Source organism: Stenella coeruleoalba, assembly GCF_951394435.1.
Source record: "Stenella coeruleoalba genome assembly, chromosome: 15".
Lineage (NCBI taxonomy): Eukaryota > Metazoa > Chordata > Mammalia > Artiodactyla > Delphinidae > Stenella > Stenella coeruleoalba.
In genome coordinates, this window is record NC_137161.1 from 49,500,237 (window position 1) to 49,527,837 (window position 27,601).

At 54.2% G+C, this 27,601-nt stretch overlaps 1 protein-coding gene and 1 pseudogene across 5 annotated transcripts in view; both read left to right on the forward strand.

Moving 5' to 3' along the window:
- Window positions 1-1,626: 1,626 nt before the first annotated feature.
- RAB40C (RAB40C, member RAS oncogene family) overlaps window positions 1,627-27,601 on the forward strand; it is a 31,967-nt gene continuing 5,992 nt past the window's right edge. Inside the window, exons 1-4 of one of the 4 annotated variants that reach the window (XM_079945315.1) lie at window positions 1,694-1,781; window positions 2,543-2,761; window positions 19,122-19,182; window positions 19,669-19,729. In XM_079945315.1, coding sequence (XP_079801441.1) covers window positions 2,620-2,761; window positions 19,122-19,182; window positions 19,669-19,729 — 264 coding nt within the window. In that variant the 5' untranslated portion in view covers window positions 1,694-1,781; window positions 2,543-2,619. Of the gene's footprint in view, window positions 1,782-1,936; window positions 1,959-2,413; window positions 2,451-2,542; window positions 2,762-19,121; window positions 19,183-19,668; window positions 19,730-27,601 lie in introns of those variants that run through there. The other 3 variants (XM_079945317.1, XM_079945316.1, XM_079945318.1) reach the window with 3 other exon arrangements.
- LOC307197996 (protein TFG-like) lies at window positions 20,647-26,897 on the forward strand (annotated as a pseudogene). The gene is made up of 3 exons: window positions 20,647-20,701; window positions 20,815-20,928; window positions 25,074-26,897. The product of its transcript is annotated as a protein TFG-like (transcript).

Below are 27,601 nucleotides of genomic sequence, written 5' to 3' on the forward strand. Positions count from 1 at the left end.
TGAAGCATATTTTACATATTATAAAATTCACCCATTTCAAGTGTGCAATTCAAGGATTTTTAATAATTTTATCAAGTAGTATAACCATCACCAATTTTAGAACATTTTCATCACCCCAAAGGGAAACAGGGTACCACTAAGCAGTTACTCACCATTTTCCCCTCCCCCAGGCGCTGGCAACCACTAATCTACTTTCTGTGGATTTGCCTATTCTGGAAGTTTCACATAAATGAAATGTAGCAGGTATCAGCACTTTATTCCTTTTTATGGATGAAAATCCATTGTGCGGATAGGCCACATTTTGTTTATCCATTGATTTGTTGATGGATGTTTGAGTTGTTTCCACCTTTTGGCTATTGTGAGTAATGCTGCTGTGAATATTCATGCACAAGTTTTTGTTTAAGTGTATATTTTCATTCCTCTAGGAGAGGAATTGCTGCATTGTATGGTACTTTTATGCTGAACTTTTTGACTTACTAGTTGTCAATTACATGTCATATGTGAATATGTTTTCGTGAAAATGTTATCAATGACGAGAACATCACTCTCCACCTCCAACCCCAAAGGAAACGATGCTATCCATTTGGTGAGCATCATTCCAGGTTTTATCCTGTGCATACATTACATTTTGCTATATGTAAATCTAGAATGAAATGAACTAAGTTTTTAAAGCATAATCGTTGAAGTTACACTGAATATACTGTACTATCATTTGCTTACTTGTCTTCTCAGGTCAGTATTGCCTGCATCTTACCTTGTTCATCGAAGGGGCTGCGTGAACCTGGTTGATTTAATGGCACCCTATCGGGGGCTCCAGATGGCTTCACTACTTTCACCATCACCACAGCGCTACAGTGAAATTCTTTCAGCTAATTTCTGAGAATTTCTCCAGGCTCAGTGAGATATGGAATTATTAGGCTGTTCAACCAACCTCCCAGAGAGCTGTTCCCCACATCCTGGCCCACATGCGACATTGCCAATCTAATATGAAAAGGGTATTACTTTGCTTCACTTTCCATCTTGCAGAGTAAAACTGTATCTTCGCACGACTTCATACGCTTTTCATAACCCACCCATTCTGTAAACAACCCCAAAGTCACTTGCTCCTCGAGTGCCCCTGGTCAAGCCTCAGAGCCTCACGCCCTCACCCTCTTCCTGGGCCCTCCTGGGTCCTCCACTTGACCTGACTCCGATTCTTCCCCGGGTAGGAGGCTCAGAGCCGGTGCTGCCGTCGTCTCTGGAGCTGGAGGACCACCAGCCCACTGACCCCGACGTTCCGCAGCGTTGGGCTTTCGGAGCCCCGCTGTCACCTGCAGGTCTTGCCCAAGGGAGGGGCAGACGAGGGGCCAGAGCAGAGCCGCCGAGCTGGGGACCCTACGCCCCCGCCAGCACACATGCGTCACCCCGCCGCCACCTGCGCCCCCCCTCCGCGTCCACCCCCACCTTACCCCACCGCCCCTCGGCCCCGCCCCCCATGCAGGAACGGAAGTCCCGCCTCCTCGGCCACCCCGAGCGCCGATTGGCCGCCTTCATCCCGCCACGCCCTGCCACGCCCTCGCCGCGCCCCCGCCGCGGGACAGCGGCTTCCGAGAGCGCTGTTCTGGGTGGGCCCCGCTGTCCTCTCCGGGGTCTCTGTGGGAGCAGCGGCCACAGCTTTCTAGGGGGTTCAGTATTGCTGGACCCAGCCGCGTCACCTCAACTCGGGGACCGCCACCATCCTGCTCCGTCTGCGGAAGGAAGGGGGCGTATGCAAACAACCTGGAGTTCCAAGTTCCTGATTGGTGAGCGTCTCGGAAGGGAGCGGGAAGCTCGGGGTGAGCAGGGCGGGCTTAAAGGGCTGTGATCGACGTGCGGACGGTCCAGTGGCTCTGGGAAGATCGGCAGCGGTGGCCAATGGCGAAGGGGAGGGGGCGGGCGAGGGCCGTGAGGAGTTGCGGGGGCAGTGGGCAGGGTTGCTGGTGAGTCTGGGATGCTCTGCGGGAAGCGACGGGGGCGGTAGTGCTGTGACGGACGTGGAGGCGGACCACTGTTTCTTGGAAAGCGGGAGGCGAAGGGCCAATGGCGACGGCTGGAAGGAGGGGCGGGGCGACGATGGGACGGGGCAACCGGAGGCTTCGCTGAGCTGCGTGGGAAGCGGTGGGGGCGGGGCATGTGTGATGGACGTGCGCACGGGCCAATGGCCGCGGGAAGGGGGGCAGTGGGTGACCTATGGCAACAGTGTGGTGGCGGGGCGGTGACGGGGCGGGGCGAGCGGAGGTCTCGCAGCGAAGTCTGGGAAGCGGGGAGGGGGCTGGGGCGCTAGTGGTGCTGACGGACGTGGGCAACGGCCAATGGTCGCGGGAAAGGAGGTGGCAGGCGGCCAATGGCGGCGCGTGGGGCGGGGCGGAGCGGCGGGTCTGCGCGGCGCTGTGCGGGAAGCGGCGGGGCGGCGGCGGCGGCGCTGAGGCTGAGTAAGAAGAGTCCAGGCGGGGGCGGTGGAACAGGTGCGGGCGGGGCGGCCTCGCCGTCCGCCGGCCCCGCTTACCCGCGTCGGCGCCCGCAGGTCGGTCGGAGGCCTCCGCCGCCGGGCTCTGCGGCGCAGTGGGCATGCGGGCGAGGCCCGCGCGCGCGTGAGCGACGATGGGGACGCAGGGCAGCCCGGTCAAGAGCTACGACTACCTGCTCAAGTTCCTGCTGGTGGGCGACAGCGACGTGGGCAAGGGTGAGATCCTGGAGAGCCTGCAGGACGGCGCGGCCGAGTCCCCGTACGCCTACAGTAATGGTAAGGCCGGCCGGCGGGCCGCTGCGCGCACCTGGCACCGCCCGGCGACCTGCCGTCCGCCTGGTCTCGAGCCGGGGCCGGGCGGGGGCCGGGGGAGCAGCGACCCGAGCTCGCCGAGGCCCTCTGGGGCCCGCAGCGTCTTTGGGGGCGGAGATTTGGCCGCGGGCCTCCAGAGGAAGAAGGGCTTTTCTTTGGTCGCGGGTCCGCACCAGGTGTGCATACCTGGGTGTACTCAAAGGCAAGCCGTTGGCTCAGGGCTCAGAGCATCAATGCCTTGTGCTGGAGGAAGATAACCGTTCCTGACGGGATTAAATGTTCTCTCCAGATTTCTGGACGTGTGGCCAAAATACACAGCAAATACCCGTCACTGGCACCTGCCTGAGCTCTCCTCAGCTTCCGCGGTTGAAGGGACCAGTGCGGCCCTGTGGCCGGTACCCCTGCGGCCCCTCCCAGGCTCACGGGCCCTCCCTCCCCGAGGACCTTCGTGCTCCTGGCTGGGCTGTCTTTCCTGACGAATTCTGCTTCTTGGCGTCCTCATTCTGCACACCCTTTGTGGCTTTGTGTCTTGGGCTGTTGTCGGTCCCGCCTGACCACCGCGAGCGGCGACTGTTTGCTAAACTGCTTGCCTGTAGCGGCCGAGAGTGTGGGCGCTGCTTTCCCACCCTTTCGTTTTAGGACTCGTTAGGGTCGTGGGGTTACCTGGGCTGGCCGAGCACCCTTCCTGCTGGGGGCTGTGCCGCTTCCCCGAGCACATGCTCCCAGCCCCAGCGAAGGCCAGGAAAGCAGGGCCCTGGGTTCGTTTTAGGGGCGGGAGGGAAAGCAGGAGGTCTCCGGGGCTGAGCCAGCCCCTTCACCGCCACTGCCAGGTGTTCCTCCAGATGCAGATGGTGGGCGCTTTAGTTGCCTCCCCAGAGGTGCTGTTGCTTCCCAGAGCCCCGCGCCCAGGAAGCTGGCGGTGTGTGTCCGGCAGAGCGTGAGGGCCTGGGCTCCGTCAGGGCGGCAGCGGTTTCCCAGGACGTGATCACTGCTTCCGAGGGTCCTCTAGCCGGGTGCAGCGAGTGCTTGCGGACACACAGCCACAGGTGGAGAGGGGGACCCGCCTCCTGTCCCCGCTGTCAGGGAGTGATGTGTTGCCGCACTTCCTGTGACACGTTGACCGAAGCAGGGCTGAGGCCTGCCTGAGGTGGTGGAGACGGAGGGACTCACAGTGACCTGGGCCAGCGGGACGGCCGTCTGCCAGACCGGTGAGGAGAGCCCCCTCTTAGACAGTCCTTTCGGTCAGGGCATCAGCTCGCTCCCCTGAGGAGCTCTGATTTCCTTTCTCTTAATACCCAGTAGTGATCTGAGGGGAGGGGTCTGTACCCGCGTCAGGACTTGGCAGCGGTGGTGGCGGCGGCGGCGTTGTTAAGGCTCCTGAGGGCCGGCCGCTGGCTAGTTAGGCTCAGAGCATGGGCAGCAGGAGTCTGCATGGTGGAAGCTGGCAGGAGGGAGGGCCAGGCTCTGGAAGCAGCTTCTCCCCAGCGCAGCACCAGAGTCTGCTCCATGCTGGTGGGCCCTTGGGGCGCCAGGCTAGTGTTGGCACCGAGGCTGCATTCCGGGTGCGCCCCGGAGCTCGGGAAGTGTTCTGCTGCCATGCTTGGGCCCTTCCCACTCTACCGAGGGCGGTGAACAGCCTCGGTTAAGGCAATTCCATTCTCCGTACCCTGGTTCCCAAGAGTCTTCACATGGAGGGTTGGGGGCCTACAGGAAAACACATCGTGGTTGATGTGCCCACGTCCTGGAAGGCTAGAGAGTGGGCATAACTCCATCCTCGCTGTCCACTCCTCGGGGTCAGTGTTGGTGGGAGCTCGCCTCCTTTGAGCCCAGGGCGTGGGGGAAGGAAGGAAGGAAGGAGGTCTGATGGCCGGAGGATCAGCATGACTGTGACGGGTGTGCACAAAGCATGGCCAGTGTGGAGGTCTTCCCTGAACCTGTGGGGCCTGCTGGCTGTTTCTGTTTCTGGGACCCAGCGATGCTGTGTGCCTGCGCCCCAGCGTGCCAGTGCGTCACCATGTCCCTGGACAGTTCCAGGTGTTTCTCTGGCTGTAAGTTGGTTTCTGTCCTCAGTGAAGAGCTAAGGGAAACTGCATCTTCAGATGCTCTCGTGCTGGACTGTGCACACCTGGTGTTTTCTCCACTGCTTTGTCCCCAGTGCGAGCTTGAGAGCTGCACACGGGAGGTGCAGGGAGCAGCTTGGTGTGGCACCCCTGTGCTGATGGTCACCACACAACCCCTCCCAGTCCCTTCTCTTTCTCTGTGCTTGCCTGGGTGCCGGTGTCTGGATTTCACCCATTTTTCTGGGTGGTTTTTTTGGGTTTGCCTTTCCTCTGGGAGGTGCGAGATTCTGAGGTGAGGTGTGGGCCCAAATGTGATGTGTGCCAGGCACTCCTCATCCTTTCCTCCCCACCACCCTGGATGAGACACCAGTATCCTCCCATTTTATAGGTGAAGAACCGAGGCTCAGGCAGCGCTGGGCAGCTGGGCGCTGAGCGCCCCCAGTTAAAGTCTGGCTGCCAGGAGCCCTGGCACTGTGGTTGCGGGGGTGACCCCTTCTCACCACTCACTCTTGGGCCCTTACCCTCGCCTCCACCCTGGGCCTGGGCCTGGCTCCTCTCTCTGATGACCACAACCCTCCCCTCCAGCGCTTCCTGTCCTCAGTGCATCCCAAGCTGAGCTCTTTCTTTTCTCCCTGCACTTTCTTGCCCTCTTGGCATTTCTGTCCCAGGTCCTGGGGCCCCTCCCTCTGCTCTGGGGCCTGGGACCAGTCACCAAGGCCCATTTGTTCTAACTTCACTGCAGTGCTCCTGCTCTGCCTGCCTCTCTCCTGGGTGTGCCAGCAGAGCAGAGCCCCAAGAGTGCCCAGGGTCAGCCACTAACCAGGACAGCAAACCACCAGTTTCCAGAGAAGTTTCTGGAAGCCAGGGTCACACGTAGACCCATCTGCACGCCTGGCGGGATTCCTCTACTCTGCCCCTTTGTGGGAGGTACTCACATGCTACATGTGGTGTAAAGACCAACCTACCCTACCCAAGAGGATGGCAGGCTTTGAGGGATGGATTTTGGTACCTGCTTTGGATTATGCTAGTTACGTTGATTTGTAATTTGGATAGGCATGGCTTTTTCTAGATTTTCAGGTAATAGTTAAGTGTGTAGCTAGAATATTTTCAGTTTTAGAAAGACTTTCCCCAGCTTTCAGCACATGCCGTAAGTTTGAGCAGAGGACAGCGAAGGCTTCAGTGGCAGGCGCGGGCAGCGCAGAGCTGGTCTCCCTCGAGGGGTTGCGTGGTCCTAGCAATGCTGCTGTGTTGTGTCGTGCACACATGATATCATTGTTCGCATCAGCAAGAGTGTTTGTGGCTTGGATGATGAACCAGGTAGAAGTGTGTTTCAGGAAGGAAATCCTAAGAGGGGGTGGGGAAGCAGGTGGGAAGGGTCCTGGGGCACTTTTGGCCCCTGTTCTCTTTGAATTGGAATTGGCAAGGTGCATGGTGGCTGGTCCGTGAAGAGCTGGCCACTTACCTGGTCTGGGCCTGAGTGGGGGAGGAGGAGGAGGAGGCAGGGTTGCAGCCAGGCCGGGGAGCGGGGAGCATCTAGTGTGGGGACACGCCGCTTACAGGGTGTCGTGGGGCCTGGGGCCACATCAGTCAGGGCGTCGTCCATCAGGCGCTTGGAGAAAGTGGGGAAGGTCTCAGTGTCCGGCACCCTTGCTTGGTGTGAGCTGCAAAAGGAATGCGCGAAGGGAGGGAGAGATGGCGGGTGGGCCTGGATTTACTGCCCTGGGCACTCGGGAGAAGGGTGTTGGGACTGAGTGCAGGCATCAGAGACCGAGATGGGGCCGTCCGCGCCAAAACCGGGTGTGCGGGGTCACCCTTAGTGTGGGAAGGTGGGCCGTTTAAGTCCTTTGGGAATGAGCTGGGAAATAAAAGTGAATAAAGTGAACTTGAACTCTGAGGGTAAGGTGGTAACCTAGGTTTTCCGGTCATGATTGGGGTCTGATAGTGACGGACAGACTCCGGTGTCCACAGTGCTGCACGATTTTCTTCTGCGGAGGTCAGAATGTCCAGGACCTCGTTGGCTGTGGACATATGTCTTTCAGAAGGTAGAGGAGGGATAGGGGAACAGAGGTAACGGGGTAAACTGATGCTGATGGAGGCGGTGGGGCGTGATCAGGCAGCCTCGGCTCTTCACGGCCCTTTGGCTAGAACGCAGAAGAGGGAAGCTGTTCACACAGGAGGAGGGCTGCTTGGCAGACAGGCTTCCAGAATCGTGAGGAGGGAAGGAAAGTGAGGAGGAGTCTAACCAAGGTTTAGCCAAGGAGTGCAGAGGGTGTGGTGTCAGGAGGCCAGCATACAGAGAGGAAGAACAGAGTGGAGACGGCCCGAGCCCTGGACATGGACCGGCGCTCCACAGGCAGCCAGGTGCCAGGTCTGGGCGAGGGAGTCAGTGTCACCCCTGGGCAAAGGTCTTGGCTGGTGATAAACACATGTTTGTGAGCCCAGGAGGCCACCCGGTGTGTCCTGTGAATCAGAGCGCAGCACTGTGGTCCCTGGGGTTGGGCAGATGCGCTGGGACTGAAGCGGTTCTTGAGGGAGTAAGCTGAGCTGTTGCCGGCCTGCACCTTCCTGGGCAGTGGTTGTCTATCACCTGGGCAGAGGTAGGGTGGGTGCCTGCAGATGAGGTCTGTGCAACATCTTGCTGGGAGGGCTGATAACAGGGACATAAGATGCTTTGTGCAGCCTTGGAACACGGAGATGTCTAACAGGGTGCTGAGGGTCTGTGTTTAGGTCCAGAAGCCACCACGGAGGATTTGGGAGCTCCAACTCGGCAGCAGCGTTGCCTGGCCACTTTGCCCACCTGCCGCTGTTGGCCATTGCCTCCTAAGCCCTGGGCTGGTGTGGCTTATAGCAGTCCCCTAGTTTTAGCCAGTTGTTTTGCATTGATCTCTGCTTCCCCTTGTTTAGGCCTCTCTCTCTTCCTGAGTCCGATGTTGTTAGTCCTCAAACTGCTGGAGTGTGTTGGGAGCTGAGTCTGATTTTCCTGCTGACGTAGTTGGGGCAGGAGGAGGTGTGTCCCTGAGCACGGGCTCCGGTGCGGCGTGGCCGGCAGAGGCCCCTTTCAGCGCGGCCCATGCTCACTGGCTCACACATGCACAGGCACACACATGTGCAGGCACACACATGCGCACAGTTTTGCGCACACAGGTTGGGTCCCAGTCGGCAGCGATGAGGCCCCTCAACAAGCAGGAACAGCTTGATTGTGTTGTCATTGCTGGGAGTATCTTCCATACTTCAAGTCACTTGGCAACACGTAGACCCTTCAGAGAGGAGGTCCTGGTGAAGAATACATGGAAGATATTTAACCTTAAAATCCAGCAGGATGGAACATTCACCCGGGAGCTCCTCACAGAGCAAGTCTGATGGCGCTGGCCATCTTGCCGGGGGACTCAGCAGCCTGTGTCCGAAGCTGTGAGACACTTCCCTTTCCACCAAGTGATCAAGAGTCTATCCTAGGGAACATAAGGGGACACAAGTGGAGAAAAGCAAGGCTTTTTTTTTTTTTTGCGGTACACGGGCCTCTCACTATTGTGGCCTCTCCCGCTGCAGAGCACAGGCTCTGGATGCGCAGGCTCAGCGGCCATGGCTCACGGGCCCAGCCGCTCCGCGGCATGTGGGATCTTCCCAGACTGGGGCACGAACCCGTGTCCCCTGCATCGACAGGCGGACTCTCAACCACTGCGCCACCAGGGAAACCCTTTTTTTTTTTTTTTTTTTTTTTTTAATAAAAATGAAAAACTTGAAGCAGCCCAGGGGTCTGGCAGGGGACATATGGTATATCTGTAGAGTGAGATATTATAGGGCCTTTAAAAATGCTGGTTTGGAACAATATTTAATGAATATTCAATGATATGGGGAAATCTCTCTGTTATCTTGTTAAGTGGGGAAAAAAAGCATGTCGAATTACATAGTGTATAAATGTATGTAAGATGAAGGACAGAATCGTCGAGTGAAATCTAGGAGAATGTTAATGGTAACCTTTGAGTTTTGGGGTTATGAGTAGTTGTGTTTGTTTGTTTTTATAATGTTCCGGGTTTCGCCAGGTGTTGTGTGCGAAGTGTGCTTGCTCTTTATGGACGGCAGAAAGCTTTTGCTTTGGTTTGGTCTGGTGTGGTTTTTAAGGCATTGAGGAAACCAGCCCACAAACCGCCCTCGAGCTGCTCCCCATCCCATGTGCCAGCATACAAGGACGTCTTGAATTGTATGAGGTGCCTCTGTGTCCTCTCTGTTCCTGAGCAGCCCTGGCGGCAGGCTGGCACATGCACCCGTGGTGCCGACCCTGTCTGGAGAAGGGCAGGTGCTGGAGCCAGCAGATCGTCCTTGTCCCTAGAACGTCCGCGTGGTCAGCACGTTAAATGTGATTCTCTCGTGCCCCTTCGGGTCCCCACTGGCCTGCTTCTTGTGCCTCTATGTTCCTTTTGCCAGCACTTCCTGTAAGTGGAACCATACAGCATGGCCTTTCTCATCTGCTCGTTCAGCTCAGCAAGTCCATTCACATTCGCATACTGCAGCGAGTGCCGTCCTATCCCTGGTGGCACTCCTGTGCACGCAGGCACCCAGTTTGTTTGTCCATTTACCTATCAATACGGTTTGGGTTTCCTGATTTTGGCTACTGTGAATGATGCTGCTATGAACATTCTTGTACAAATCCTTTAAAATTAAAAAGAAATATTTTTTTGTGGTGAAATACACATTTATCATGTTGGCCCTTTTGTAAGTGTCTGGTTCAGTGACATGAGACATTCAAACGCACAAATCCTCATGTGTGCCTGTCTCTGGGAGTGGGGTTGCTGGCCATGTGTGTGTCTGCTTCCCGTACAGGGAGTGGTCAGACTGGGTCCTGAAGTGACCTTTCATTTTGAGTCCCTACCGGCAACACGTAGAGTTCTGTGGCTCTACATCTTGGCCAGCCTCGGCTGTTGTCAGCCTCTTTCCCTTTTAATCAGCTTTATTGAGGTGTAATTTATGTAACCCAGAACCTGTATCTGTGTAAGGCCTGCAGTTCAGTGGCTGTGCTGACAGGTGCACTCACCTGAGAAGCCATCACCTCCCTCCACTCTTTGCAGACTACACCCCCTGCCCCAGACCTGGCCACCGCTGACCTTTACATCACAGACTGGTTTGCATTTCTGGTGTTTTTCTATGAGCGGAACCACACGGTGTATAGTTGTGTGTGGCTTCTTTCTCTCCCCGTGTCGTGTGGGCTTCGGCCACGTCGCTGTGTGTAGTTGTGGTTCATGCCTCCTTTGTGTGCAGCGTTCCACGCATGAGGACGGCAGTGTATTCATCTACTCTGCACATGGGCTTTGGGAGACTTTCCGTGTTTGGGTCACTCTGAGTAGTGCTGCTGTGAAAATTCTCACACGTGTTTTTGGTGAGTGAGTGTCTGTGTTTCTGTATGGGAAGCAGTGAGGGGTGGAGTTGCTGGGCTGCAGGTGCAGCCTTAGTAGATACCACCCAGTGGTCCAGAGCAGTTAAGCAGTTTCTATCCCATCAGGAGGGTATGAGAGTTGTGTTCGCTCTATATCCTGCTTCCGTCCTCGCCATGCTGAGGGCCATACAGCATTCCATCCTGTGGATCACCTCCTGTTAAATCCTCCCAGTGGGTGGATTTTTAGCCTGTATTGAGTCTGTTTATAATAGAAAACGATGCTGAGGTGAATACCGTCGGTTACTGGTACCCTGAGACGTTCCCTCTCTGTTGCTGCTGTACCTCGTCATCTTACTGTTCTGTAGGTGTAGTGATCAGTCACAGTGTAGGACCAAGGTCCCTGTTCCTTTGCTGGCTGTGAACAGAGGGCTGTCCCAGCTTCTCAGGGTCACCTGCACTCTTCACCATGTCCCCCTCCTCCACCTCCAAAGCCAGGTCAGCCGTCTCATCTGTCAGACTCACCGGCAAAGGGTCCCCACTCTGAGGGCTCCAGATGACATTGGGCCCACCCGGGTAACCAAGGGTCCTCTCCCTTCTTGAGGCCCATAACCCATCACATCTGCAAAGCCCCTCTGCCCTGTGGGAAGCATGTCCCCAGGTTCCAGGGACTAGGACTCTCCCACCACAGCCTGATGAAAGGTTCTTTTTGTTATTTTGTGTTGGTAGGGTTTTACAGGCTGGTCGGAGGAGTGCACGTTTGCATTTCTGCGAGATGCTGCCAGGATTAGTTAACTGCTGTGGACTGAACATGTGTCCCCCCAAATTCACACACTTACACCTGACTTTTAGGTGGTGGTCTTAGGAGGTGGGGCCTTCAGGAGGTGATCAGGTCAGGAGGGCGCGTTGTTGTCCTTGTAAAAGAGACCCTGGAGAGTTCCCTCACCCCCTCTGCCCCTGAGGACACAGCGGGAAGCCGCCCCACCAGGCACAGAATCTGCAGCCACTGTGGTCTTGGACTCCCAGTCTCCAGACAGTGGGAGATAAATGTCTGCTGTTTGGAAGTCCCAGTCTGTGGAATTCAACCCAACCAAGAAATACCACAAACTGAGTGGCCTAAAACAGCACCTACTTATTAGCGCCCAGTTCCTGTGGGTCAGGAATCTGGGCATGGCTTGGCCGGGCCTCACAGGACCTCTGTCTCTCACAGGCTGTGCCCAGGTGTGGGCTGGGGCAGAATCCCTTCTGAGCTTATGTGGTTGTTGGCAGCAGCCGGCCACCCTCCTTCCTGGCCATGGGCCTCTCCCCGGCACGGCTTGCTTCACGGAGCAGCAGGACAGTCCTGTGCAACGTGATCACGGAGGGGACGTCGTCACTCGGCCCTATTCCAAGGGTCAGAAGCCAGTCTCAGATCCCACTACCCTCGGGAGGGGCATGTTTGGGGTGGGAGTGCCGGGAGGCGGGACCTGTGCCCACCTGCTAGTGCCCACACACTGTTCTGAGACCCTCCTCTGTCTCCACGCACGCCGTGGTGCGAGGTGTGTGGCCTTGACAGAGGCCTGTGCTGTGGCCTCCCCCTTGGGAGGATGCATAAAGGATGGTCAGGCATGTCCAGGAGGACCGCTTAGCCTAGGGCTGCCAGTTTCAGGTGCTGGATTTAATACTGCAGAGGAAGGCATTGATTAACATTTTCTCTTTCATTCCTAACTCAGTCTTTTATCACTCAGTTTTTGTTCTTTGTTATGAATTTTTAACAAGTTGTCCTGTGGCTTTTCATGTTGTTGGAAAGTAGCTGGATGGTTAGGCACTTAGTGTTGACTGAATAGACATAAAGACAGAAGAGAGGTTGGGGGATGTGCTGTGTGGTGGGATGTCCCTCCTTGCCATTCCCTGCAGGTGGGTCTGAGTTGAGCCTGGACAGGTATGTGGGAAATGCCTCCACCCAGGGTCAGTCAGGCTGTGCCTAGTGGTCTTCATTCTCACTGGCTTCTGCTCCCTAGGAGTGATGGACAACTAGGCTTTGAAACATCTGCAGTCTTGGTTTGTACGCACAAGCTGAAGCTGCAAACTAACTTGGTTTGTTCCCTTTGCCCTGATTACCTTGTAATTTCCTAGGGGTGGAGTGAAGATGAATTTTCTAGGGGTCTTTTGTTCTGAGTTGGTGCCAACAGATGTGGGAAGTGTGACTCCTGAGGGAGGACCGGCCGTGCGGGAGAAAAGGAGCCCAAGGAACGTGGCTTCTGCACCAGGTCAGGTTGTCCTTGACAGGCTGGAGCCGTGGCTGTGGATGCCCCACTCAGGTGGAAACGCCCCATGCCCGAATATGGGAGGCTGCAAAGACAGGGGTGTGTCCTGCTGGTCAGTGCCACCCAGCACTCAGCCTTCCTCCTGTGTGTCCCTGTCTCGGGGGGCCTGTGGGGGTGCCCGGTAGACTCCCCAAATCACTAGGATGTGAGCAGCTGTCAAGATGAGACTTGAGGAATTCCCTGGTGGCGCAGTGGTTAAGAATCCGCCTGCCAATGTAGAGTTCGAGCCCTGGTCCGGGAAGATCCCACATGCTGCGGAGCAACTAAGCCCATGCGCCGCAACTACTGAGCCTGCGCTCTAGAGCCCATGAGTCACAACTGCTGAGCCCACGTGCCACAACTCCTGAAGCCCACACGCCTAGAGCCCATGCTCCGCAGCAAGAGAAACCACCGCAATGAAAAACCTGCACACCACAATGAAGAGTAGCCCCCGTTCTCCGCAACTAGAGAAAGCCTGCGCACAGCAACGAAGACCCAACACAGCCAAACAAACTAAATAAATAAATAAAAGAAAGAAAATATTTGTTAAAAATCTTTTAAAAAAAAAGATGAAACTTGAGTGACCTTTTTGGTAGCCTTCTTCCTTCTGCCTCCCCCATCTCTTGAGTCTGTGCTCTGAAGCACCTGTTGCACAGGCGGCAGCATCAGCAGCCAGGCAGTTACAGTGCTCCTGCCTCTCCAGCCTGTCACGTTTTCCCAGAGCTGGTGAGCTGCTTGGTGCTTAGCTCCTCCCTGCTGGGTGCAAGGCCAGCGATGCAGAAATGGGGTAGGAGGCCGGCAGGACCAGTGCTCTGCAGCATCCCCTTTACTGTCCTGAAAAGGAGTGAAGTTAGTAGATCATCTGTTCTACCCACACTAGGAACTAAAACACACACATACGTATACATACTTCGGTAATGTAAAGGAGGAAGAAAGGGGTGCAGTGGAATGTCGTAAGATCGTTTGTGGTTAAGCAAGTCAGTGCTTGGGGACAGTTGTACTAGATGCTGAGAAAGTGACGAGGAAAATGTACCTGATATAGGTATTACTGTGGGTGATGTGATTTTTTTTTCCAAAATGGTGAACAATTCTCGTTAAAATTCTGAACAAACAAGACAGAGTCTCCTGTGATTCACAAGGTGGAAGCATCCCTGCAAAACGTGGTGTGAGGGTGGGGCCCACACGTTGTGCGGGGCGGGTCAGGGTCTCGGCACAGAGTGAGAGCCACCGGTGCTGCGCCGTGAATACCCAGCCGGTAGGGACGCGTCGGTGGGAATCTGAATGCTCAGGCTGCAGATCCTGGCCGGGTGCTGCCCGAGACAGCTGGATGCCTGGTGGACAGTAGAAGTTTAAAAAGCCTCTTGTGTCAAGTGAATTGTACTCCTTTCATAAACCCCATGAAACAGTAGGAAGACCTTCTTAACAACTCGTGAACACCTCAGGTGACAGGGGCTGACAGTCTGGGAGGGGCAGAGAGCTGAAGCCTGGGCTGTGAGGGGCCAGCAGGGACCCCCGAGCCAGGGGCCAAGTGGCTGGGCAGCCCCCAGTGGGGACACAGGAGGTCTACTCTGGCCCCTGGTGGCCTCCCGAGCCCTGTGTCCATCAAGGGAGTGTCTACAGTCCTAGAGCCTGAGGCCTGGTCACCTGGGAACCCCTCCTCGTGTGTGAGCTGCCCCCGCCCCCTTGCGCACCGGGCAGCTGCCCCAGCTCCTGAGAGCTGGTTTGTGTTCTCAGCAGTCATGCCTGTGCTGTACAAGGTGTTAGATGCTTTCCGTGAAACCTCTGTTCCTCACGTTCTCAAGCACGGGTGGGGTGAGGTGAGGGAGAGGTGATGGAAGTTCTGCAACAGCAGATATTGAGACCTAAGAGCTGTCGGAGCTGGTTCAGCCGTGGAGTCTGGCTGGCACCATCCTTGCCTACAGGAGGTGCTGCCTCTTCGGGCAGGCCTCTCTTTGGACTTGCTTTGTCAGTATTTTCTATGAATTTGTAAAGCACACTGTACATTTTTATCCAGATTTGGGAGGTGGGCAGGTGAGAGGCAGAGCAAGCGTGAAAAATATACGTGAGTTTTTTCGTTTTGTTTTTTTTTATTTTTTGGCTGCACTGCACAGCATGTGGGATCTCATCAGTTCCCCCACCAAGGATCAAACCCCCACCCCCTGAAGTGGAAGTACAGAGTCCTAACCACTGGACCATCAGGGAAGTCCCCTACTTGAGATTTTTTTTTTTTTTTTTTTTTTTGCGGTATGCAGGCCTCTCACTGTTGTGGCCTCTCCCGCTGCAGAGCACAGGCTCCGGACGCGCAGGCTCAGCGGCCATGGCTCATGGGCCTAGCTGCTCCGCGGCATGTGGGATCTTCCCGGACCGGGGCACGAACCCGTGTCCCCTGCATCAGCAGGCGGACTCTCAACCACTGCGCCACCAGGGAAGCCCCCTACTTGAGATTTTTTTACCTCTGAGGGAGCGTGTCAGCCTGAGGGCTGTCCGTGTTTTCTGCACGGCCAGCTCCCCGGCCATTCTCAGCTGGACACTGCCATCTGCTGTGGGGACCTGCCGTCCACTGCCCTCAGTCCCCTCACAAGGCTGCTCAGCCTTTCTGGGGGTGCCAGTGCCGTGCTGTAGGGAGGGCTCCTGGGCGGGAGTCTCACTGGTTTAGTGGCCCATTCCCTGGGAACCCTGTTCTCCGGGAGCCCTCTGACCCAGCTGGTGGACTGTGGGAGGTGCGGGGGGGCGTGCTGGGAGGAGTGCAGAGCTGATCCCTCATGGTGCCTGCTCCTGGCTCTGAGTGCCTGTCCCCACAGGTCTCTCTTGGGCATTTGGCAGAGCTTTGAGCAGAGCCCCTGGAGGGTGAGGACTGGTCATCCTTTCTGAAGTTGAAGTCGTGAGTAAGGGGTCGGTTGGGCGCAGGCGGTGGGTGGGCAAGGCGCCCAGCTGTGCAAGCCTCACGGTGTGCAGAGGCTGGCCTCCTCCCCAGAGGCGGGCAAGGGCAGCAGCCCCGCTCCCTGTGCCCTGCTTCCTCCTGGGCCCTTCCTGGGCGCCCGCTCCTTCCTGCAGCTCCAGGCTGGGCCTTTGGGCCATGGTGCCACCTCGATCGGGGTCCTTTCATGGGGGCTGCCCTTGGCAGAGGGTATCCAGTCCCCATGGCCAGAACCTGCTGGGCTGGTCCACCACATGGAGGTGACATTGTGTAGAGGATGGGCATCCCCATCCACAGCCTTCCTGGAGGTTGCTGTTTCCAACACTGTCCTCATGGGGCCCAGCTCTCACAGCAGCTGTAGAGCCAGGACTGAAAGGAGGGTGTCCTGGGCCAAATCTGAGCTTCCTGTTTGACAGAGAATTCCAAGAGTTTCCACCCAAAGAAGTGGGTTATCAGCAGGCAATTGGGGGGAGGGGTGGATGCAGAGGAAGGACGGTGGAGACGGGCCTGAGTTCTATTCCTCCCTGAAGAGTGTTTCTTTAGCTTGAGAATATGTGCAGGAGAATCTTCTTTCACTTTAAAAAAAAAAAATGTGGCAAAATATACACAACATAAAATTTACCATTTTAAATATTTTTGGGTGTATAGTTCAGTGGCACCCCCATCAGCTCCAGAAATTTCTCATCTTCCCAACTGAAACTGTCCCCACTAAGCACTAACTCCCCACCCCCTCCTCCAGCCCCTGGCGACCTCTATCTACTTTCTGTCTCTGAATCTGATGCTCTAGGGCCCTCGTAGAAGGGATCATACAGGATTTGCCCTTTTGTGTAGGGCTTATTTTACCGAGCATAATGTCTTTAAGGTTCATCCATGTTGTAGCATGTGTCAGACTTTCCCTCCTTTTTATTTTTTTTATTATTTTTTAAAATTATTTTTATTTTTGGCTGCATTGGGTCTTCGTTGCTGTGCACGGGCTTTCTCTAGTTGTATCAAGTGGGGTCCACTCTTTGTTGTGGCGCATGGGCTTCTCATTGCGGCGTGCGGGCTTCTCATTGCAGTGGCTTCTCGTTGCAGAGCACAGGCTCTAGGAGCGTGGGCTTCAGTAGTTGCAGCACGCGGGCTCGGTAGTTGCAGCATGCGGGCCCTAGAGTGCACGGGCTTCAGTAGGTGCAGCGTGTGGGTTCTAGGGTGCGTGGACTTCAGTAGTTGTGGTGCGCAGGCTCTAGAGCATGGGCTCAGTAGTTGTGGTGCACAGGCTCAGTAGTTGTGGCGCACAGGCTTAGTTCCTCTGCGGCATGTGGGATCTTCCCGGACCAGGGATCAAACCCATATTCCCCCTGCATTAGCAAGCAGATGCTTAACCACTGTGCCACCAGGGAAGTCCCTTTCCTTCCTTTTTTTTTTTTTTTTTTTGCGGTACACGGGCCTCTCACTGTTGTGCCTCTCCCATTGCGGAGCACAGGCTCCGGACTCGCAGGCTCAGCAGCCATGGCTCATGGGCCTAGACGCTCCGCGGCATGTGGGATCTTCCCAGACCCGGACACAAACCCGTGTCCCCTGCATCGGCAGGCGGACTCTCAACCAATGCGCCACCAGGGAAGCCCCCTTTCCTTCCTTTTTAAGGTGGAATAATATTTTGTTGTACAGATGGACTTCATCCATCTTTGGACGCTTGGGTTGCGCCCACCTTTTGACTATTGTGAATAACACTGCAGTGAACGTGGATGTGCAAATATATACATGTTCGATTTCCTGCTTTCACTTCTTTGCGGTATAAACCTGAAGTGGAATTTCTGGATTACGTGGTAATTCTGTGTTTAATTCTCTGAGGAAATGCTATACTGTCTTCCATGGTGTCTGCACCATTTTCCATTCCCACCAGCAGTGCACAAAGGTTCCGATTTCTCCACATCCTCACTAATGCTGCTTACTTTCCGGGTTTTTGATAATAACCATCTAGTGGGTGTGACGTGGTATCTCATGTGGTTTTTTCTTTATTTTAATTAATTAATTAATTTTTTGGCTGCATCAGGTCTTCATCGTTGGTTCTTCATTGCTGCACACAGGCTCTCTCCAGTTGGGGCAAGCGGGGGCTACTCTTCGTTGTGGTGCATGGGCTTCTCATTGCGGTGGCTTCTCTTGTTTCGGAGCTTGGGCTCTAGGTGCGTGGGCTTCGGTACTTGCAACACACGGGCTCAGTTGTTGTGGCTTACGGGCTCAGTAGTTGTGTCACACGGGCTTAGTTGCTCTGCAGCATGTGGGATCTTCCAGGGCTCGAACCCGTGTCCCCTGCATTGGCAGGCGGATTCTTAACCACTGCGCCACCAGGGAAGTCCTTCTCATGTGGTTTTGATTTGCATTTCCCTACTGATTAGTGATGTTGAGCATCCTTTCATGTGCTTATTAGCTATTTGCATATCTTCTTTGGAGAAAGTCTTTTGCCCATTTTCTAATTGGATTTTTGTTGTTGTTGAGTGGTAGGATTTCTTCATATTTTCTGAATATCAGTTCCTCATCAGATACGTGATTTGCAAATATTCTCTCCCATTTCGTGGATTGTGTTTTCATTCCGTTGAGTGTCTTTTGATGGGTGGGAGCCAGGTTTTGACACATGGTTAGAAGTTAGCCAGATGGAAGGACGTTGAGGGTAGAGGCTTCACGTGCAGCTCTCTGAGGTTGGCTTTGCACATGCACACACAATGTGTGAGAGCAGTGTCTGCATTAAAAATGCCCATTTCCAAGCCTTCTTAGAGCAAGTGTTATAAACAGCCAAGAAGCTGATGACATCTTTAAGGCTTAAGGGAGGAGGAGAAAAGACAGCTTTTAGGAAGTTTCCCGATGGCCTATAAACCAGTTGAAGATCTTACATCTAAAGTAATGCATCCAGCACTGGCCCTGCTCCTACCCACCTTTCTTGGACTGACTTTTTTCGCTTAAAAGTATGAAAAAATAATAAACAAGGATCTACTGTGTAACATAGGAAACTATATTCGATATCTTATATAAATCTATAATGGAAAAGAATCTGAAAAAGGATAGAGATATATATATAGCTGAATCACTTTGCGGTACACCTGAAACATAATTCAACTATACTTCAATTTTAAAAAGTATAGGGCTTCCCTGGTGGCGCAGTGGTTGAGAGTCTGCCTGTCGATGCAGGGGACATGGGTTTGTGCCCCGGTCTGGGAAGATCCCACATGCCGCGGAGCGGCTGGGCCCATGAGCCATGGCTGCTGAGCCTGCGCGTCCGGAGCCTGTGCTCCGCAATGGGAAAGACCACAACAGTGAGAGGCCCGCGTACCGCAAAAAAAAAAAAAGTATAAAGAATAAAAACTAAAGACATGGCAAGCAGAGGTTCTCCAGATACCTCTCCAGAGAAATGGCATTTTAGACGTTACTGTACCACTAAATCATGCTCCAAGCACGCTCCCGTTGTCAGTACCTGGGAGCTGCAATGAACCCAAGAACTCAGAAAACCCATTAGCTTTGAGAAGCACACGACGTGGGCCGATGCTGAGACCAGCTGCCCTCCCTTTGGCCGGTGCCATTGGTACCCGGCTTGCGTCTCTGGGGTGACAGGAGGGTGGCCAGCTGGGGTCACTGGGCTGCCTGGGCTGGAGCCACACTTCTGCTTGGCTTCAGGGACTGGGCGCTGGCCAGGTGGGTCCTTCAGCCACCCTCTGCTTCCTTGCAGGGATCGACTACAAGACTACCACCATCCTGCTGGACGGCCGGCGGGTCAAGCTGGAACTCTGGTGAGTCGGGCTGTGCGGCCAAGGTGCCTGGCTGCCACACTTCAGTTGTTGTGCGGGCCGGGAAGCCAAGTGAAGTGACTCAGGAATCCTTAAGGAGACTGGAAGGCGCCCTGTTTACGTGTCAGTAGACTAGCTATTGATACCGCCCCTGTATAAACATGGGCTGGAACGTGATGCAGAAACCAGAAGGCCCAGGGCTGCTTGTTCGGGCAGAGCCCAGCTCCCTTTGCCCACAAAGACTCACTTCCACAGGAGCCACAGCCCCTCTCACCTTGCCCTTTACTGGGCTCCACATTAAGGGCATTTCCAGAACCTCAAAGTTGAGCTGTAAATTCGTCCAGGTTTGGGGTTCTCCCGCCCCACAGGGCAGTCTCCTGGGGTGCCCAGGCCCATGGAGGCTGGCCAGCATGTGCAGCAGAGTAGGAGGGGGTCATGCTGTGCATGCTGGGGTCCCACGGGCCGCATCCCCAACCGCCTTTGTTTCAGGGACACATCGGGCCAGGGCAGGTTCTGCACCATCTTCAGGTCCTACTCCAGGGGCGCACAGGTAAGACCAGCGGTGCTGCCGGGGCTGTTCTCCAGAGGGGCCGCTCTCCTCACACGTGCGGTGCTGTCAGACACCACGTGCAGGGTTCTTTCCAAGGAAGTTTTTCGTTTGAACATCAGCCTTCCAACCAGGAGCCCAAACAAGGATGCCCCCGAGTGGAGGGGCCTCAGCCTTCAGAGGGTGCCAGGGCCCCACGAGCTCCTGTGGCCCTTGCTGCCCAGAGCTGCTGCAGGAGGTGTGTGGGAACCCTGTACTGTGGAGAGGTCCCCCATCACCTGGTTCACCAGGGGTGACTTCTCCCTGTGCTGAGTGAGGAGGCTGCTGGAGCTCCCAGGCCAGCCGGTCTGGATCACTCATCAGACCGCGGGACTGGGAGCTGGAGCCGCCGTGGGAGGGGCTGCCACAGGTCCTAAAGGGCAGGGCATTAGCAGGGAGCGGAGATGGGGGCTGTCCCAGGCGGGGCCTGCCCTGGAAGAGCACCTAAGCTGTGGCCTGCGCAGGGGCGAGGGGGCTCACTGGGGGGCCTGGGGACTTGCTCGTCCCTCTCTGTGTCTCCTGGGCTCCCTACGACGGGCTTGCATGCTGACCGGGTCTGTTTGTGATTCAAGGCTGGAAGGAGGGGAAGAAGCAGTTGTGTGAATAGACCAGCTACCCACTCGCTGCTTCAGCGTGAGGGGACTGGATTCAAGACCAGCCCTGTCTGTGCAGGGCAGGGCCATGACCCCTTGGGCTTCTGGAATTGCTGAGGAGAGCCCTCAGTCAGCCCTGTCCAACCATTCTCCCCAAACAGGGTGCTCCGCCAGGGGGCCCATGGGCCCGTGTCATGGCCTCTGGCTGTGTAGAGCCTGTCACCCCTTCAATCTGGCCTGGGTAGTGGGGAGCCCCGGGCGTCCTTTCTGCCTGGTGAGCAGGAATCGATGGTGTCTTCAGGTGACCAGGCTCCCCCTCCTGAGCCGGAGACGCTCAGGGGTGGTGAGAGCGCCTCTCTCCCTGCTGAGGTGTGAATGTGGGTGGAGGACCCTCAGGCTGGGCTCAGAGGCTCCAGACTGCAGTGGTGCTGCCTGTCCGCTGGCTCCACCCCCCAGTGTGTGCCTGGTGTGAGGGGCCGCAGAGGTGGTGCTTAACCTGGCAGTTCCACCTGGAGCAGCTGGTGCTGGGTGGTCAGGGACAGCAGCCCTCTGGTGTGGACGGCACTGGATGTGAGGTTAAGGAAGGACAAGGCCCTCACAGCCAGGCCCTCAGTGGATGCACGGGGAGCGCTTGAGCACCAAGGAGAATGTTCCGTGGGCTACCTTCTGTAGAGGAGGGACCCTGACAATGATTCATACATACAAGGAAGTGAGAAAGCCATGTTCCGAGGGGAGGTGTTCATTATTTCTGGACCATGGGATTACTGATGAGTTCTGTTGTCTTCCCTTTGCTTTTGAATGTTTCCCAGTTTTTTATGGCACACACATTGTTACTTTTTCGATAAAAAAAGAAAATGAGGCGATAAGGGGAGTAGTTACCTTGGGTTATGATAATTGGGCGATTGGGAAATATCAAGGAAGGTCCTGGGAGACTGAACCTGAACGGGCTCAGATGTCCGCTTGCTCGGATGTGACCATGGAGCAGGACAGAAGGGCACACCTGAGAACCTGGGCATTCGCCAGAGCACGCGCTTTGGGGAAGGGAACACCTTTACCACGTCCACATCCTCTCCAGAGCAATCAGCAGTCAGTGTGCATGTGTCGTTGCTTGCGCTTAATTCTGTGCTAATTCCAGAGGTTCTTGTTGCTTCTGGGCTGGAGGAGCCAGTTGCAGATTCTGAGTGCGCATCTCGGGCCTGGATGGTGGGTGGATAGGTGGTTTTTGGCTGCAAAGCTGACCGTGGGTGCTCCTACCTAAACAGTAGTGCTTCGCCTTTCCTGTTTCCATCCTGCTTGGTTGGTGTTTTCCAGATTTGGCACCAGCATGGCTTTGTGCAGCCCGATGGTGCAGGCTGGCATAACTGTCTTCCCAAGTCTTGTTTTTCTTGTCTTGTCACCCTCCTACCCTCGGTTAAGAACAAAGAGGCCTTGCAGATCTCTCAGGGCCCAGGCCACAGAGCCACTGACCAACCCCTGGCCCTCTCTGTCTTGTGGCCCTTGTTTTCTGTTGCCGAGGTCTGAGGTGGCCACTCGTGGCTCAGGGGGGAGAGCGGTCCCCTGCGCCAGTTCCCCCGGGGCTGTGCGTGTGGAGGGAGCCAGCGGTGGGCGACGTCCTGTTTAGTTGGGGTTTGGGATCAGCTGGATTAGGACGAGGGGGAGCTCAGTGAGGCACTGGTCTCCTGGAGGGAGGGTTTCAGGTTTCACATGGAGAGCGGTCTGGGTGCCCAGTGAGTGCTGACTAGGACACCACCCTGCCAGTCGGCCCCGCCTGGGTGGGGCGCGTGTGGATCAACAGCTTTGACGGCTACTCCCCTTGTCAGTGCGCTGGCTTCTGGGCAGAGCCCATGCATATGAGTGTGGGCAGGTGTGTTCAGCCACAGTCTCTGGTTCCTTGGCAGCTTCACCACACAAATGCATTACTCACTCCAAAACTAACTTAATTAAAAACCGCACCTCTGTGCTTTAGTTGGGGTGGTGATTGCGCAGGTATATATATTTGTCCAAAGTCATCAAACTGTTCATACCTAAAACCTGTGCGTTTTTTTGGTGTATAAGGTCAATAAATCACCTTGGCAACAATAAGGGTGTGCACTCCTAGGCCCAAGCTCCACATCCAGAGATTCTCTCTTACAGCTCGAGTTATATGTATATACTCAGAGGTTCATCGCTGATGTTTGTAATAAAATTAGGTGCATTACCTGAAACCCAACAGCAGTGCTAGCTGATGAGCCTGGCATGAGGTGCTGGCCGCTGTGGGGGAAGGGCCCTGCGGGTGCCAGGCGGTTTGCACCATGACCCAGTCCGGGTCAGGAAACGCCTGGGAGATGCTTGAAAGACAGGTGATTCCTGGGCGGGTTAAGGGACCAGAGCTTCTATTTATACCCTAGAGTACTTACTAACTTTTAAAAAGCTAAGCAAAAAAAAAGGAAAAGAAATATAGTGAGAATCTCTTTGCCCCTCCTCTGGCTCTTTGAGATACACAGCTGATTCTGGAGTCCTTTGAGGGGGTAGTCCTGGTAACCAGGAGCCTCATTTTGGTTTCTCAACTATCCCACCTGTGGTCGACCCTAGGTGTTTTTCCCTGCCAAGCCCATGATCACTTTGGTCCCCGTCTGCAGTGTGACCAGCTCTGTGTCCTTCCTCCTGTGACCTCTCTGTCATCACCCTGCCCTGTCAGACTTAGGTGGTGGTTGTTGGTGGTGGGCAGAGGCTGGTGCCAGCCAGGGGGAGCAGCCAAGGGCAGGCTCCTCCACAGCCTCAGGGTGCAGTTGAAGCCTGAACCCAAGAAATGGGCTTCTCCTCATTTGCTTGAGCTTTTAGGCCCGCCCCTCTTCTTTCCCCACCTGCCGGTACTGGCCCGAGCTTTCGCTAGGCTTGGTGGGTCTGTGTGATTGGCCGGGGCCCGTGAGAGCCTGCCAGCAAGATGCGGCGGCCCTGGGGAGGGCAACCAAGTGGGCTGTGACCACAGCCTTCCCCCAATGCCCCAGAGTCCAGCAGTGGCAGCCTCGCACCGATCTGATCAGTGGAGACCTGTGGAGGGGCGGCAGCAGTGACCTGGACAAACCATCTTTCTCTAGACTTTTATATATAGAACATCCTGGAGTCCACCATGATTGGGCAGTTGAATCTGAGTGGGAAGCTAATCATCAAAGCTCAACTTGGGGAGGATATTCAGCGAATTCCCATTCATAATGAAGATAATATTAATGATGAATTAGTGCTAATGATGCAGTGACTCTTCAGAGGAAAACTTCTGAGTAATGATGAAATTACAATAAAATATAAACATGAAGATGGAGATCTTATAACAGTTTTTGATAGTTCTGACCTTTCCTTTGCAATTCAGTGTAGTAGGATACTGAAACCGACATTATTTGTTAACTGCCAACCAACACCCCTTGAATCAAGTCAGGTGAAATACCTTCATCGAGAACTGATGGAGCTTCTAAATAAAGTGAATCACTTATTGGATAGCTTGGAACCACCTGGAGAACCAGGACCATCCACCAACATTCCTGAAAGTGATACTGTGAATGGTAGGGAAGAAAAGCCTGCTGCTAGAAAAGGACATTAAAAGAAGAAGCCTGCTGGGCTTCCCTGGTGGCGCAGTGGTTGAGAGTCCGCCTGCCGATGCAGGGGACACGGGTTCGGGCCCCGGTCCAGGAAGATCCCACATGTTGCGGAGCGGCTGGGCCCGTGAGCCATGGCCGCTGAGCCTGCGCGTCCAGAGCCTGTGCTCCGCAATGGGAGAGGCTGCAACAGTGAGAGGCCCACGTACCGCAAAAAAAAAAAAAAAAGGCCTGCTGCTTCTGATTCTTCTGGAAAACAGTCTACTCAGGTTATGGCAGCAAGTATGTCAGCTTTTGATCCTTTCAAAAACCAAGGTGAGGGACTTCCTTGGTGGTCAAGTGGTTAACACATTATTGCCCGGAGATGTATCAATATGTTTTTAGAGAGTGATACGATTAACATCAGCATGCAAAGTTGTTAGAGCTTAAAATTGATCATGGGTTCATTATACAACTTACGATTGTCGTTATCATTCACATTTTGCTCCGTTAGGTTTTTGTTCCAACCTTGTGTATATTATAAATGTAAAATTTTCAAAAATGACGCATCGCGAAATTTTGAGTGAAGTAGAATATTTCGGTGAATTTTATGCAGATGCTTTCTCTGATTGTCCAAGCGACATATACCCTAGTGTCTCAGAAGATGATAGTTCTTCAGAATATAGTTCTGATTCAGACGATGTGAATAGTAGACCAACAAAAAGACAAAAAACTTTAGTGATTGATTCTGATACGGAAAGTGAACATGAAACTCCTTTGCTTCTGCAGAAAAGTGGATCGAAGACAACATTTCTTGAAAATTAGAGGACTTTACAGGTGTGTCAGGTGTAACTATTGAATGTGATAACCCACAAAGTGTTAGTGAAATAGAAGAATTAACATTTTGGCCGGCCAAACTAAAAATCGCCAGCCACAGGCGTTAAGTTTCTGCAAAAATCCTCTGGTCCATAATGAGTTAAGACTCCATGCTCCCAATGCAGGGGGCCCAGGTTCGATCCCTGGTCGGGAACTAAGAGGCTGCATGCCACAACAAAGATCCTGCATGCCGCAGCTAAGACCCGGCGTGGTCAGATAAATAAATTAAATAAATAAATATCTAAGAAGAGAAAAAAAACCAAGGTGAAATCAATAAAAATGTCCTGTCAGCGTTCGGCTTAACAGATGATCAGGTTTCAGGGCCACCCAGTGCTCCTGCAGAAAGAAGACTGCTCAGGAACTCGCAACAGCATTGCTGCCTCCTCTGCAGCTTACCCACCAGGAATTCAGCCACAGCAGCCACCATGTACAGGAGCTCAGACTCAAGCAGGTCAGAGTGAAGGTCAGATGTGCCAGCAGTACCTGCAGCAGGCCGGCCATGGCACTCAGCAGCCACAGGCACCTCCCAGCCACTACAGCAGAATGGTATTCAGTATTCAGGCTGTATCGGCCAAATGCACCTCAACAGCCTCAGCAGTTCCAGGGACATGGCCAGCAACCAACTTCTCAGGCACCGGCTCCTGCCTTTTCTGGTCAGTCTCAGCAACTTGCCTGCTCACCCGGCTCAGCAGTACCAGGCGAGCAGTTACCCACCCTCCATAGACTTTCAACCCACTAGTTACACTGTGGCCCCTGCCTTACAACCCAGTATGGCTCCAAGCCAACCCGGGTCCTGTCAACCAAGACCAGGTTTCACTCTACCTCCTGGAAGTACCAAGTGGGTCTAATCCTTATGCACATAGCCGTCCTCCCTTCAGTTAGGGCTATACCCAACCTGGACCAGGTTATCGATAAAGAGGCTCCGTTACACTCCCAAAAGACTCTAATACTACTATTTTAATTCGTACTGAAGTACAGAAATTTAAAAAGCAGAGCATAGGGCTTCCCTGGTGGCGCAGTGGTTGAGAGTCCGCCTGCCGATGCAGGGGACGTGGGTTCGTGCCTCGGTCCGGGAGGATCCTACGTTCCGCCGAGCGGCTGGGCCCGTGAGCCACGGCCACTGGGCCTGCACGTCCGGGGCCTGTGCTCCGCAGCAGGAGAGGCCACAGCAGTGAGAGGCCCCTGTACCAAAAAAAAAAAAAAAAGCAGAGCCTTTTTTTATGATATCATTGTTGCTGTTAATTGAAAGTATAATTTGCTGGGGAAATAAAAGACCAAAATGAAAGGTTTTTTTCCTCCCCTGCTTAAAAGTAGCAGCTTCCTAGTCATTTTGGAACACTACTCTTACATGTGCGCAAAGTGATTGACTTTTCTAGCTTACCTTGTCCAGAGGATATTAAAATGCTAGGTTGGGGACTTCCCTGGTGGCGCAGTGGTTGAGAATCCGCCTGCCAATGCAGGGGACACGGGTTTGAACCCTGGTCCGGGAAGATCCCACATGCCGCGGAGCAACTAAGCCCGTGCACCAGGGCTACTGAGCCTGCGCTCTAGAGCCCAGGAGCCACAACTACTGACGCCCGCACACCTAGAGCCCTTGCTCTGCAACAAGAGAAGCCACCACAATGGGAAGCGTGCGCACCGCAACGAAGAGTAGCCCCCGCTCACCACAACTGGAGAAAGCCCACATGCAGCAACGAAGAGCCAACGCAGCAAAAAATAATAAATTTATTAAAAACTAAATGCTAGGTTGAAGTTCAGCCATCTTACTTGGCTTTTTACTATTAACACAATGTACTAAAGTAGATCCTTATTTTCTTTTTCCCTTCACTGCACAGTATGTGGGGTCTTAGTTCCCTGACCAGAGATTGAACCCATGCCGCCTGCAGTGGAAGCGCAGAGTCTTAACCACTGGACCGCCAGGGAAGTCCCCTAAAGTAGATCCCTTTGAGAACACAACTAGATATTATGTATAAAATGTAACATTGATAGGTTAATAAAGATGGTAGAATCCAAAAAATAAAAAAATTAATAATGTTACATAGGAAGCATAAGCAAGAAAGTAAGTCCCCATCCAGCCCTTCCATGTGTGGTCACGTCCGTGGAAACCTTTTCTGTGTGGTGTGTGGAGTGCTTATACTTGTATTTTTTTAAATTAATTTATTCATTTATTTAATTTTTGGCTGCGTTGAGTCTTCGCTGCTGCACGCGGGCTTTCTCTAGTTGCAGTGAGTGGGGGCTACTCTTTGTTGCGGGTGCAGGCTTCTCATTGTGGTGGCTTCTCTTGTTGCAGAGCACAGGCTCTGGGCCCGCGGGCTTCAGTAGTTGTGGCGCATAGGCTTAGTTTCTCCGCTGCATGTGGGATCTTCCCGGACCAGGGCTCGAACCCGTGTCCCCTGCAATGGCAGGCGGATTCTTAACCACTGTGCCACCAGGGAAGCCCCTATACTTGTATTTTTTAAAAAACTGCCCTGTCTGTAACATTTGGGATCCGTGTTTGTCACCTTGCAGTCTGTTATGCATGTGATCAGCACAGGTGCTCTCAAGTGAATCCTTACTTTCATCGCCTGCCTGCCTGCCAGGGGAGTCTGCACCTCGCTGGACTGCTCAGCAGCCCTGGGGGCCACATGTTTAGTTTGTTTCCTGCTCTTTGTCTTACGAGCGATGCCGTGATGAGCATCTGGCAAAGCTGGTCTTTAGATATGTCCTAATTATTTCTTAGAAGGGGGTTTCCAAGTTGGAAGGCGGGTGGCTCTACCCCCATCCCAACACCAAGGGAGAGGGCTTTGGTCCCTGTGCCCCCGGGAACAGGATGAATTCCT